This window comes from Watersipora subatra, chromosome 5 (assembly GCF_963576615.1).
Source record: "Watersipora subatra chromosome 5, tzWatSuba1.1, whole genome shotgun sequence".
NCBI classification, from domain to species: Eukaryota; Metazoa; Bryozoa; class Gymnolaemata; order Cheilostomatida; family Watersiporidae; genus Watersipora; species Watersipora subatra.
The window spans coordinates 19,534,241-19,549,433 of NC_088712.1; the positions used below are offsets into that span (position 1 = coordinate 19,534,241).

The following is a 15,193-nucleotide window of genomic DNA, read 5'->3' on the forward strand; positions in this document are numbered from 1 at the left end:
GCATGAAAGTGTAAACAGAAGCCATCATATATTCAATTACGTCACATTTGAGCCCTTTTGGAAAGGGATACCAAACTACGGCGTTTTCGTGATGGCTCCGATTAACTGTTCGTTTTTGAGCTTTTAAGAGCTTGTATCACATATTTTGCACTTACAGCACACCAGAGTACGACACCGTGAATCTTTTAATACCAAATAACTGTAATGTGAATTTTAGTTCAAGTCAACCTTTAAAGGAAATATAGATTGAGGGATCTGTGACAGTCAAGCACCATTGCCTAAGTGATGCACCTTGCGCAGAGTGTCATGGATTCTCAGTAAAATATTGGGGAAAGTTTGACAGCCGCAAATGCTTTCCAGCTTATCAACGTTGCCTCGATGATGTCATCGGCTTACGATGCACATAGTTGATGAATAATTGTTGAGAGGGCAACCCCAACATACGGATTGTGCATCTGCTCTGGATAAATGTGAGCTGACTAGAGTAAATTCAGTGAAAAATTCAAAAGAGGTTCAGAATTTTAATTGCGCTGGAATTACAGTAATCTAGCCACTTTCATTCGCTATGTTTCTATGATTTCTGTGGATTTGGAGTTGTGTTACCGTGTGAATTAAGTGTTTCTATGGATATTCACATGACGAGGATTGACTCCGGCACCTTGTTGAAGAAAGGTAAGGAATTGTGTACGCTATAAATTAATAATTAGCGACGCAAACACGTGTAACTCGATCGAGAAAGGACGATGGATGTATTGAAAATGTTTAAAATTGAATAACTGGGGCGTTATTTTAATGCGTATTATTCGCAAGTGCTGTTTCCATTATTCGCAAGCATGATGGATTTGATAAAGTTTTGCGAATCGCAAAACTCACTTAGCTTGTGGATTTATGCAGTTTTCTGATGTGCGGATGATGCGGATGCCGTCTCCATGATTCCATTAACTTGCGGATTGGCTCAAATTTGCACATCATACGCGTCATGGAACCATGGTGATTACGATTAACTAATCACAGTTAAACGATGAAATATTCTAAAATGATGAGATATACTGAAATCCTTCAGTTTTTGTAGTTAATCGGGACCGGCGACTGCCACGAAACGGGAACATCCATGAAATAAAAACTAATAAACTCAGGGCAGACGAGGGAGGAGGATGGGAGTTGAGTTGAAGAGGCGGGGTGGAGAGAGGGGAGAGGGATGAGAAAATCATAGCTAGCTAATGCCTGGTTCCCATATGTAAATGAAATGTGAACCGACACGCCGGGTACTACCGGTAGTTGCCGGCGGTCAACGCAAGAGTTTAGCGTTGTTCAAATTTTGCGATGAGTCGCAGGCAAAACCTTCCCGAAATGCACTGTGCAGGCGAAGGTCAGCATTATCGAAACGGCATGGCGAGCGAACATTTTTCATGCGATTATTGGTGATGCAGCTTTATGTGAACAGAAGCCGCCTAGCATCGCAAGCGTTTTACTGCGCAAGATTACCGCCGGGGTCTCGCAATCGATATGAGAACCAGGCCTAATGCACATATGAGATCAACTATTTAATAGCATTAGTTACTTCATTCATTTTTGTTCAACGATCGTTCATAAACAGCGAGTGTCGATCTCTGAACCTTTAGCAAAGTTATGTTCCTGCAACATCCAAACCTATTTATGACAATTAGCTGGCAAAGGACTGTGTTGGTCTTTTGACATTTTACATTACTTGCATCTGACAAGTCATTGAACGGTTTGAGTGTTTGACATCCAAGAAAGGTTACTCTATATGAATATAAATTTGGTTTTCCAATAAGTTGGTTTGCTCTCTGAGCTAAATGCCAGTTGCGGTCAGCATTTACTATAAATAGTAAATAGTAAAAGTTGCATTTCAAATTATTGCTGTTGATCTAAAGATATTAAATAATACGTGTTCTCTCTCAGCTACAACCTTTATAAGAAAAATATACAGTCATACTTTTACATATGAGTGCCCCAACATGCGAGAAACTCAAGATATGAGCTGACCTTCCAACAAGCTTCTTCCTTGAAGGTTGACTTGCAACAAAATTCACATTTGAGCCATTTTGGAAAGAGAACCCAAACTACGGCGGTCTCATGTGGCTGCGATTAACTGTCCGTTTTTGAGCTTTTAAGAGCTTGTAATCACATTTCCACATATTTGGCACCGACAACACAACAGAGCAAGACATGGTGAATCTTTTGATACCAAATAACTGTAATGTGAATTTTGTTGCAAGTCAACCTTTAAGATATGAGTAATCTTTGAGATACGAGCATACGAGCTGGTCCTCAAAGGCCGTTACACTAGATGGACAAGTATGCAAGAGGCCGCTTTCGAGAACAGCAGCGCTCGTTCTCTCCCCTCGAATCAGTTAGAAAAATGTTGGCTAAAGGTTTAAGTGAACGCGAGACGTTCCTTTTCCTGTCCCTTCCCACAATCCTCGATCTTTTCAGGCATGCGTGGTCATCTGCCTAGTGAAGTTATCTTCTTGATAATACGATAGTTTTACCAGCTGCCAAGTTATGCGATAACTATCGGGGAACTCTGTCTGCTCATTGATAATTCTATCGCTATCGGTGGGACAACTCCAACAATAATCGATCACACCTTTCCAAACTACAAATGCCATCCCTAATTACAATCCTAAAGGGTGAACTAGTTCTATTTACATTCCTATAAATTGCTTACTGACATACATTTCCTTAATCTTCATTTTAGTTGGTGCTAAGGCTAAGCAAGAATCTCCGCAACACATTCCCAGTAACTTTAGCCTCCAAACCACTGGCTGGTAAAGTCTGTGATGTTTTGAAACGAGCCAGAATGAAGGAGGATTCGTCCCAAGTTGTTCAGCAGTTTTCCGAAAAGAATCCCAAACTTCACACGCTTGATAGCGGCATAAAAGATTGCCTCGGTAACCAAGTTATTAGGGATACAGATAATAACATCAGCCACGAGGGAGGACAACTCATCGATATTCTGGAGTCGTCTCATATTTCGGTATGTTGATGGATTAGTTCATAAGAGATAGCTTTGATTCATGGAAATGATTAGTGCAAAACTGCCAGCATCGGTATGTTGCTAGAAGGTTTGAATAAGGATGGTTTCGGACTCCCTACCCGTCGGGGTAGACATACACTCTGTTTTCATAACACAGTTAATCTGCAAGTTTGCAGCTTGCAAACTAACTGTTTGCATGAAACTAACTGTTTCGTCATAGGAGATTAGGCAGCAATCATTTCAGATCTTGGCGCTATTGTAACAATCATCAATTCGTCAAAGCGTACTAGTAAATGCGATCACACATTTACTCACACTTCAATGAGTTAACATGTTAACATGTTAACATTAACTAACTTAATGATGAACTTGCACAAATTTCAAAAGAACAGATTTTAATTTCAATTTTTAAACTTTGACAAAATTTAACAAATCCTACCAGAAAGTATCGGTATTTTTCTATTGTTTTCATTGTTTGACGGAATCTGACCGCTAGAATGTTTTAAAATTAAAATTGACAACACTTGATCACAGTTAAAACGCCCGGATAAAATGAAAGTGCTATTACGATGTCTATAGTTGAAAAGAGACTGAAAGAATAGAGACAGGTAACGTTGCAACTTGAACGCAATAGCTGATATCAGCTATAGCAACTAGTGATGCCTGTTCGCACATATTTTTCGTTAGGTTAGGTGAAGTCGAAATGGCATCGGATAAAAAACATACGAGCTTATACAAAATTTTATACACAAAATTTATACACATATTTTTCTACTTAGAGATTTAGTGGACATACGAGTACACTGTTTTTATGATGCGGTTGATCTGCAGGTTTGCAGTTTGCAGTTCCACAAATCATCAGCAAGATGGAATTTGCAAAAACCCACAAGTTAAGCAAGTTTTATTACACACAAATTTTTACCAAATATTTCATTTTCACCAAATAGTTCATTTTTACCAAATATTTCATTTTTACCAAATATTTCATTTTTACCAAATATTTCATTTTTACCAAATATTTCATTTTTACCAAATATTTCATTTTTACCAAATATTTCATTTTCACCAAATATTTCATTTTTACCAAATATTTCATTTTTACCAAATATTTCATTTTTACCAAATATTTCATTTTTACCAAATATTTCATTTTTACCAAATATTTCATTTTTATCAAATATTTCATTTTTACCAAATATTTCATTTTTATCAAATATTTCATTTTTACCAAATATTTCATTTTTATCAAATATTTCATTTTTACCAAATATTTCATTTTTACCAAATATTTCATTTTTATCAAATATTTCATTTTTATCAAATATTTCACGTTTGTGAAAGATGGAAACAGCATTTGCGAATGATGTGCAAGAAAGACCGCGCGAACTATTCCATTTTAAATATTTTCTACATTTCAGTCACTCCTATTTTGATTTGAGCAATATATTAGCAGGAGTATATAACTCCTGCTAATATAACTCGCCGCTTTGGCATCTGTATAAGATTTTTTATCTATTTTTAACAAAACATCTGCAATGTGCGAATGTCCATCGAAACACTAATCACGCGGTAACTCAACGTGTGCAGCTGCAAATTCATATCCACACAATAAAAACATTCGCATGAAGCGTTTGAATTTTAATTGTGTTTTTACTGTGACGGTTTTAGGAAAGAATACGGTAGCTTGTGCCTCAATTAGTTACATGATGTTACATGATAACCGAATTAGGTTAAAGTCGAATTGGCATCGGATAAAAACATACGAGCTTGTACAAAAGCCGTAGCCCAAGATCTTTGTTAGTACACTGATGTTATTGGCGATGATAACTAAACACATTCGGTGCTTGCTAAAAATGTTTTATTGCATTTGTTCGCTGGTAATCGATAGAGTAATCACCTAATTGGTAGCATATCTTAAAGCAGATAGAAGATAACTCCTCGTTTATGGACACATGAAACTAAAAGAGTGTTTGTTACTACTTGCACTAGATATGTTGTGATATCTTGTCATGTGTACCTCCTTAGGTAGAGAATCTAAATGCTCTAAAAAGCTGACATGTCGAAAGAACATACAAGGGATTGAGTGCCACACATATTTGTTGTTCATACACATTTATTTCTAAGTAACACCTACGCTAGGTTATGTTAGCTCCATGCTGATTTTCTCAGAACTACGTTATGTTATGAGTTGATGCTTTTCAAATTAGGGGCATCCCCTCGGTTTCAGTTGACATTTCCTTTATAAAAGGCTAACATTGTCATAGCTAACGGGCATTAGGATAAAGGACTTGTGTTGCACTTTACTACTAGGAATTCCAACTGCTCTAGCTATCTTGTAATGTGTGGGCGGTCAACACAAAAAATTAGCCTTAGCTTTGTAATAACAACAGCCCTTCTTTTTCATACACAGTACAATAGTTTGTGAGTCTAAATCACAAGCTATGTAGAATTATTATATTCTCTGACCTTTGTCACATTTGCAATAAGTCATGGTAATAGCATGATAATGTCCTTGTAGCCTGAGAACTTATATTAGCAGGCAATCTTTGATATAATGTCATTTTAAACAAAGGTTTTCCAAATTATGCCATACAAGAATCATAAAACAAAAAAGGCCAACAGTTGGCTAACAAAATTTAATAACTGGTTTGACATATACATGTAGTGTTTAAAATACCCTTCTCTGCTAAAAGAACAGATATTAACTCTTTCACTACTGTAAGCTGATGTATCGGCTAATCAATAGGGATTCACTTTTCTTTTCATTACGAAGCCTACACATTAGCTGGACCAATCAAATTTGGTCTCCAATGAACCAACCTTGTTGCCAATCACGTGCAACCAATCAAAATCTTTTTGCTAAGCAGTTCCATTTCTACTTGTTTTTTTAAAACAGGAAAATCAGATCACTACCGTCATAGCAAAAAGAAATTCACCGTGTTCGTTCAATGCAGAGGAAGTATCAGAAATTTTGTGATAGTGGGATTTAGTAAACAATTTCATACTTATCTTGTAGAGAATTTTGTTCTGAAGATGCATTCTGCAGTAAACCGATATCTGCATTGATTCTTGAGATATTGCTTAAATACTAGCAGTATACCGAATTTTCGAAAATTCGTTTGAATTAATTTGGTCAGAATAGTGAATTTATCGCAGTAACGAAAGAGTTAAATTAAGTCTAAGAATGTTAAAGCAGCCAGCAATGATATTTTCAAAGTAATTGTTAAAGGTTGTGTACAACTTGTCATATCCCGTAGGTTTATGCTAATGCTAGCTCATGTCAGTACTATGTGACACTATCTTATCGCAATGCGAGGCGCAACAAAGCTTCAGGCTCAAATTAACAATTTGCGTATCAATTTTTCATTTAGTCCCCAAGGCTAAAGAAGAATATCCACATGCAATGACAGTTTACTGAGATTTGTTTTAGCAAGCAAGTAGGTTTGAAAATTGTTTAATAATCTTTAATATATTTGTGAAAATGAATTAAATGGAACTGCTGAAAATACCTAAACTTTAAACAGTCCTTCAACATGGCTACTTTTTTCTGGACTTATCAACAGGAATCAATGGCAGCAGGCCTTGACTAAGGTTTGGTATAGCCAAAATTTTCAAGTCTTCAAGTTTTTGGTTGTAGTAAAGTCTGGAATTTTTAAATTAAATTTTTTGACCTATGACTCAAAGTTAGAGTCATTTATTTGTCACATAAAATTTAGACTTTTACATTTATTTTTGTGCAGTTTTCTATAATGTGTTTGTTTTAATTAAATATATGTAATTACTTGAAGTGTTTGTCATTATTTTTTGTTATTATTCGGAATTAATTAGACAAGATGTATTTTATTTTTATGAGAATATTTGATCCAACTGAAGTTTCCTGCCTACGAAGCAAACCTTAAAGCCAATTAATTACTTCTGGCTTATCGATGTGTAGCGGTATATTTGCATTCTATAGATTTATTAGGGTTAATAAATTAGTCTTAAGGATGAGCTTATACCAAATTTTAGCAGAATTTATTAGAAGGTATCAGTATTTTTCTAACATTTGCAATTTTTTATGTTTGAGATGATTTGACCGCCAGAAACATTAAAATTGATAAAAAGTGACATCACTAGTGTCGTGGCTGTCTGTCTCTCTCTCGTTCTTGATATCGACAATTACGAAAACAGTCATAACCAACATTATTTTCTAGTATAAATTTTGATGGCCGGAAGTAAGACCGATATAGGTGCCAGTGTATGTTGAGGTGTTATCTTATTTTGTTCATTTGAGAATAAATCCTCGTGTGCACAACCTAGTTTTTTTAGTTTCAACTCTGCTAGTATAGGAGTGCAAAGAGTACTTCTTAACATATGGTTAGCTGTGATGTCACAGGGTAGGTTATGGTTTTATAATAAATTCTCAAGTTTCTGGATGGTTTTCCCTAGGCTGTGCTCAAGGCCCATGACGGGGTAGCAACACTTACCCATCAAAGGTCAGATTCACGGTCAATAAAGTCACAAGCTGAAGATCCGGACACTGACCAATCAGAAAAGAGTTCTATCGCCACTAACCAATCAACATTAAGCAAAGGCTTAACAGATGTCTATAAGGTGGAGACTAGTCTATCCAATGATGCACATGTGAAAGTCATAACATTGCACAAGAATGCAGAACCATTGGTTAGTTGTTTTCTTTACTGTCTGATTATTGGCTAGCTATTTTATATGGCAGTACTTCATTGGGTAGGTATCACATGTATATCTGGCATTTGTTCAGCTATCTTATTTACTTGTTGATTATTCTTTAAATCTTTTGCCAATGATTGGTCAGCTACCCTATTTCCATGTCATTCATTGGCCAACCACACTATTTTCATGATATTCATTGACCAGCTACCCTATTTGCATGCATGCCATTCATTGGCCAACAAAAAAAATATATATTTAGCAATCTATAAATATAAATATTTCTCAAAGTCTGTCTGTATGTCGTATATCTGCCGGTCATTCCGGCTATAGTTATTATTAGAATAGCTGTAGCTGGACAACAATGCAGACGCATAGTCATAGCTTACTGTCATTAGAAGCCTAGCTTAATAAGCAGCTTACTGGAATTTTCCATTGGCAATATGCCTGGCTAATAGTTTGAAGGTTACAGTTGTTTGACAAAGTTTTAAAACCTTTACAGTTCTTTTTATTTTTCTCTTAATTTATTTCAACTACTCAAAAAACTTCTCTCCATGATATATAGTTTGAAAGTTAGAATTGGAAATGTTGTTATATGTTAAATACAAATCAATTTTTTGACCAAAGACTTTTTTATTACCTGGGCAACGCCGGGTAGCACAGCTAGTATATATATATATATGTATAACATTGATCAGTTAGTGTTATGAAGGAGATTTGACGATGTACTTGTAGGGTGCAACTGTCCGAAGTGAGGGCAACTCCATAGTGGTGGCCCGAATTATAGAAGGGGGAATGGCAGACCGCACCAAACTTCTTAAACGAGGTATTTAGATATTGGGTAAACTTATACGAGAAAAATATTACTTTTGAGCAGTTTTACTATATCCTACTTGCCATGAACTATTTTGTTGAACTGATACTGGTGGGCCCAAAAATTAGTTTTAAAACGTTTTATGGGTTTTACTTCGTGCTTTCACTTAAACTTCGGGCGAGGGTTTATTTGAATTGATTTTTCAGGTCTGATCAACAGCATTTTCCTGTTGCTTTTATTTTTCCCTTTGCTTTTGTTGGTTTTGCTTGTTTATAAAATGGATGATGGAAATAACACCTTCCTGAAGTGATTTCATAATTTACTACGTTTAGGTGCTGTCCACTCTTTTAGCCCTTGAACCCTAACTGTCAATATTCCGGCATCGCGTAGCGCGTGTTAGCAGCCCTGATAGCCGGTATACTAGCATCCACATGGCTACGTTTACAAGTGTGTTTCTAAGTAACAACGTAAACCAATCAAATTAATTCTTGCCTAGGGCTTTAGACTGGAAATTTTGCTTCTATTTTTTATCGTTTTCAAATATCTTTATCTTTATTACATTGGTTAAAATACTCACGCTTAACCCTTTGAAACCAACGGCCGGTTTTCCGGCATTGCGTAGGGTGTGTCAGAATCCTTAACAGCTGGAGTTCCGACATTCACATGGCTTTGTTCACAAAAGCTGTTTCTAAGTGACAGCATTGTCAATCAAACTAACTCTTGCACAGGATGTTAGAACAGATATTTCGATTTGTAACAGTTTTCTAATATCTTTATCTACTTCCTTCATTATAATAAAATAAATTATTAGAACGATACCGCACAAAAATTGATACGACTCATTTGTTGGTAGGTCATAAATGATTGTGATGCAAATAAACAATTTTATGATACTAAATATAACTTTTCAGTATATTTTGAGTCATGCAATGATGATGAACAAGTGCTCAACGAATTCGATGCTACTGTAAAAATTGTCAGAATTTGTTAAAATTGTACAAATCCGTAGTATGGTTTTAGCCCGAAGAACTGTGAAATGATTTCTTTCATATCTGGTGACATTTGCTGCGTGTAGTTGGATTTGTTTACCATTGCATTAGCAAATATCATTAGGTTATGAGCATAGTTAGATATGTTTAATAAAAGTCTCAAAATCTCCTACTGTTTGACATACCCAGACATACACACATTGACAAGCCCGGCCAGGGTTCAAAGGGTTAATATTAGTGTCATAAAGACAGACTTTCAAAAGGTAGTAGACAACTTCTTTTTTTTTTCCCTGTATTTTGGGGATATATTTTTGTTGTGATTTACTCATGGTGTGGCTTAGTGGTTTACAGCATTATAGGGATTTGGTTGCTCGAAAAAAATTGCTGTTGGTGAAAAAAAGAGCAAATCAACCGCACAGACTAATCTAAATGACCAACTAGATGCAAAAAAAGGTCGCATAGCTCACAAAAAGTTATTATTTGCTTATGATTGCTAAACATAAACAGTTGTGGTTTTACTTTCAATTTGTGTATTATCTATATAAATCTCAAAGTTAGTGTATAGTTCTGTGTGTCCAGTTATAGCTAGTAAATTCTTGAAATGAAGAATCTGTATTGCAGAAGATTTGATCTCGAAACCTCGCCTGATAAAAAATATCTTACCAATTAACCTACATGAGATTGATAGAATTACTGGGCGGTGTACATTATGTTGCTATGTGGGTGAAAATAAGCATACCGGTCTGCGCGGCGCAACATCATTTCATGCTTGCTCTCACGGCTCTTATTAGTGGGTGCTCAAAGTACTAGCTTACTCAAATTAGCCATTGGCAGTGCATTGCATCGTGTGTACTATGTTGAATTGTACTCGTACTTTTATTGTGTGTTATCATACATGTGTTATCATAGCTTTCGAGAATACGAAAGCTCCTACGATTCATAGCTTTTACATCCTTTTCTCAGTTGCGTATTAATTGAAATTCTATTAACTCTGAAGTTGGAAAGTTAGAATGGTAACTGTTGTTATATATTAAATAGAAATTTTCTGTGCAAATACTTTTATTACCCAGGCAACGCCGGGCATTTAGTTAGTAGATTAATAAAACAGATAATATTGTAGAGGATTTGTGCTGTCACCTTTACCAGCTTCACATGCAAGAATAACTCGGTATGCTTTGAGTTTAAATTTTTAAAATGAGTCATGCAATTGCTACGCTTTTGACCATAGAATAAGACATTCAGCAGTTCACAAGCAAGCTCAGATGGGCTCTGATCCTTCTCCTCTTGCCTGTGCCTTTTATATGAATCTTGGCTAGGAAGCCCCGCCTCCCTATGTATGACTCGGGTTGAGCTGTCCAAAGTTGTGCCAAGTTGGTCTAAACTGAGTCGAAATATCGCCCTTCACAATATATTATTTTTACCCTACTGGAGAAACATAATAATGGAAATATAAAGCTCATCAATGGGGTTTTCAGGTAAAGCCTCAGGATATGGTGACTTAACCTTTTGGCAGTGATTTTCAAAGGAAAAGCAAACTTGAAGGTTGACATGCAACAAAATTCACATTACAGTTATTTGTTATCAAAAGATTCACCATGTCTTACTCTGCTATGTTGTAGATGCAAAATATGCGGAAATGTGATTACAAGCTCTTAAAAGCTCAAAAACAAACAGTTAATCGCAGCCATCACGAAACTGCCGTAGATTGGAATCAATTTATTTCGATGGCGTTCTCAAACTTTGTGGTTATTGTTTTGACATGTATTGTTATCACGTGGATTGAAAGGCCAATAAAAGGCTCAATATAAAACGTTTCGTAGCTCTAGTTTATGACAAACACTTCGGGTTTTGCCGGAAAGCCCTTATCAAATATAGATGCTTGCTACTTTACAGTTTTGTCTCGGCTTGGTCTAATCTGTCATAATCCGATCATGTGGTCCATACTGCCTGCCAAACAGCGCAAACAATTTCTGCAGCATTTTTCGACCACCACAGGTGACCAACAGGCTCTTCATGTTTATCAGAGGATGATATGCACTCCTTAAGCTAAGGTTAAAAAATTAAACAATTTTTTATGGTAGGTTTTGAGATATCAGTGCTTAAAGTAACAGCATTACAATGATGATGAAACAAACGCGTAAGGACAATAGGCATGGTTTTCTTGAATGCATGCAGTATGTTTGTGAAAATATTTCGACGAATGAGGTTGGATGAAAGTGTAAACAAAAGCACATTGTGTTCAACTACGTCACATTTGAGCCATTTTGAGAGGGAATTCAACCTACGGCTGTTTTCGTGATGGCTGCGATCAACTGTTCCTTATTGAGTTTTTAAAAGCTTGTAATCACATTTTCACATATTTGAACCTACAACACAGCAGAGTAAAGGTCCGGCCACACGTAACGAATTATTCGTTCAATCTGACCGAATCCACGAATTTCACAGAATTCACAGATTTATTCAGCCGAATATCATAGATTCGTCTGAGCTGTGCATGCACACCGAATTCGTTAACGAAACGCTTTTAATTGGCTAACCAATTTTTTTTAGCGAGCATGGTTCTAGTAGCTTTGACAAGTGGTATAGTCCAAGACACGTACGACGACCCACAATAAAAGTATGACCGCGATATGACTTGATACATACGATGCAACGGCCTATATGCGCTATTGTTGGTTCTCTCTCGTTGGTTCACCATGACAGGAACTTCTCATCGTGTATCCAAAATTTTCTTTTATATGTTTTAGAAGCTATGAATTATTTCTTTTTCAATAATAATAATTTCTTTTTATGCAGCAAAAGCTCCGTCGCAAAAACAGTCGCTATCTCTAGCGCATATAGGCAGTTGCATCGTATGTATCAAGTCATATAGCGGTCATATTTTTATTGCGTGTCGTCGTACGTGTCTTGGACTATACCACTTGTCAAAGCTACTAGAATCGTGCTCGCTAAAAAAATTGGTTAGCCAATTAAACGCGTTTCGTTAACGAATTCGGTGTGCATGCACAGCTCAGACGAATCTATGATATTCGGCAGAATAAATCTGTGAATTCTGTGAAATTCGTGGATTCGGTCAGATTGAACGAATAATTCGTTACGTGTGGCCGGACCTTAAGAGATGGTGAATCTTTTGATACCAAATAACTGTAATGTGAATTTTGTTGCAAGTCAACCTTTAAGATAGACAATTTGAAAATCGCTGCAATTTAAAGCGGCAACGCCAATTGCATAAACGATATAATCGTGTATTGGTGATTTATCTCATACCTGACGATTTTCAGAGAGAGCCATACTGGAACTAAATTGCACGCCTGTCTAGTTTTATAATAAGCTCATTCCACGACCTTCACGCACACGGAATGGAATAAATGTTTCTAATTATCACGCACACAAACAGTTTCTATTTAAGTTAAACTAAACAAAATATTAGCGAAAATTTACAAGTTTTTTTTTTACTTCATGCTATTATGATATATCATGAATCGTCTATTTGCAATATCGAATTTAAATTCTTCTTTCGTTTGTGCTTATAAAACTGCATCAAAAGAATTATGGAATTTACTGTAAAACCTCTATTTGAATGCCACCTCTAATTGAATGCCACACTGAAAGAAAGGTTGAAATAATTTTTGTTGTGGTTGCTGTAGTGGTTGCCATGATTTTAATGACAGTGCGCCTGAGAAGATCGATCGTCATACTTGATCGTCATACTTTTGTGGTAGAAGTATATAAATATTTTTCCATTGGTTTGTAATTATAGGCGATGAACTGCTAGAGGTGAATGACACAGACATCAAAGGTAAAACAGTGGATGAAGTAGCTGACCTTATGATGTCCTTGACTGGAGATGTCAAACTTGTTACACGGACTGCATCTTCTGCGCACATCGGTGTCTCTAACAGGCATATGCCACGGCGCAAGGTAGGTAGAGGCACCTGCATAGCGTGTCTAGATTAATATTCGTGACTCAATGCTGACCCACATTATTGATGAGGTTAAATGAAAACACAAGCCATTAGTGCTTTATTTTGAAGTATGTGTCAAAATGATAAAATTTAATAAACTGAGCCTTGATTTTGATTTAAAAAACATACATCAACCTAGATGTTGTTGAATGAAGCAAGTTGCAGGTGCTCTGTCACATATTTTGTAGATAACAGTGCGAGCTCAGTTTGACTACGATGCTCCAGAAGATTCTTTCATTCCATGTGTGGAGCTAGGTCTATCTTTTCAGATAGGAGACGTTCTACAGATTATAAACAGAGATGACCCGCATTGGTGGCAGGTTTGTGAGGCTATCCTTCGTTTTTTCGTGACGTAATTTTATCGTTGTTGGCCATCTTTATATACAATTTTATCATCAAAAACACGAAGCTTTTGCAATAAATGTTTGAAAACGATGCTTTTGTTTGCAATTTTTTATTGCAGTATCAAACCAAAAAGTGCTATTAAATAAAAGGAAAGCGATCGTTTTCTACTAATATGGCGGCTTTTTCGTGAACGAGCGCATGTGCAAACGACTTGATGACATAAAAAAACACGATAGATTGTGAGACGTGTACACATGGCAAGAGTGAACATTTGTCTCTATCTGTACCTATAACTTGACTTACCCTTTTGAGAAACAATGGTGACACATAGCTCATCCTACTTTTTAACCTTTTGATAGCTTCTGACAGTTTAGTTTCCTGTAAGTGTCTCTTGCTATTGCCCAAGGTTATGAGAACATGTCGCACCGTCAACTTGTGAATACAAGGTCAAGCAATTTCACGTGTGGTTACAAAAACCTACATCTATAATATTGTGTTCTTCCAAAGCTAACTACCATGAGCTCAAATGTACAGATTTTAATAATCAGATCCAAGAATTTAAATAAACAATTCTAGTGTTTTGCAATTATTGATCAATTCATTTAATATTGATACATTGAATTATTTAATTAATTGATTGAATAAAGTATATTTAGTCTATGTTCGCAAGTTTTAAATTGTGTAAATGTTAACGATTTTCTGTATTAATATTGCTAACGTATAACCGATTAACGATATAAAAATATATAATTTATATCGTTATATAACGTACTAGCTGCGCTACCTGGCGTTGCCTGGGTTATAAAAAAGTCATTGGACAGAAAATTTAATATGTATTTAACATATATAACAACATTTGGTATTCTAACTTTCAAACTACATATCATGAGAGAAGTGTTTTGTGTAGTCTAAATAAATTAATAGAATAATTAATTAATTTCAAACTTTGTCAAACAATCGTAACTTTGGAAACTTTATATCCTATATATACATACATATGTATACAATATATATATACTTTAATGATTTTGTGCAGAACAGGTTCTTTTCATTAGATGCATTAGACAATGTGTAACTTCTGAGAATACATTTATTTAGCAGATTGATATAAAATATGACAGAATATGGTAGCATTTCGTAGTTAAAATAGTAGTTTGCCGTAGTAGTACTATGGTAGTACATTCGTAGTTGTCTGTCAAAAATGGTTGAATGAAAAATTAATATAAATAATAAAGATTGGAAACTGAGTAATAGGATAGGAAAACAGTGATAGGAAAATGAATAATGTTTAAACTTCAAACACGATATCATACTCCAATTACGTTTAAAAAGTGCAAGTTGAATTAAAAAAGATATTGCAACAAACTTTAAAGCCTTATATTATAAACTTCAAAAGTTATACAAAGTTTAT

The 15,193-nt window shown here is 35.6% G+C and overlaps 1 protein-coding gene across 5 annotated transcripts in view; it reads left to right on the top strand.

Annotated features, from left to right (window-relative positions):
- The window catches only part of LOC137396524 (protein PALS1-like), a 76,536-nt gene that overhangs the window by 34,384 nt on the left and 26,959 nt on the right, over positions 1 to 15,193 (top strand). For all 5 annotated transcript variants that reach the window (XM_068082830.1, XM_068082834.1, XM_068082833.1 and 2 more), the window contains 5 exons: positions 2,723 to 3,001; positions 7,430 to 7,663; positions 8,405 to 8,495; positions 13,233 to 13,393; positions 13,626 to 13,757. In XM_068082830.1, coding sequence (XP_067938931.1) covers positions 2,723 to 3,001; positions 7,430 to 7,663; positions 8,405 to 8,495; positions 13,233 to 13,393; positions 13,626 to 13,757 — 897 coding nt within the window. The remainder of the gene's footprint in view (positions 1 to 2,722; positions 3,002 to 7,429; positions 7,664 to 8,404; positions 8,496 to 13,232; positions 13,394 to 13,625; positions 13,758 to 15,193) is intronic.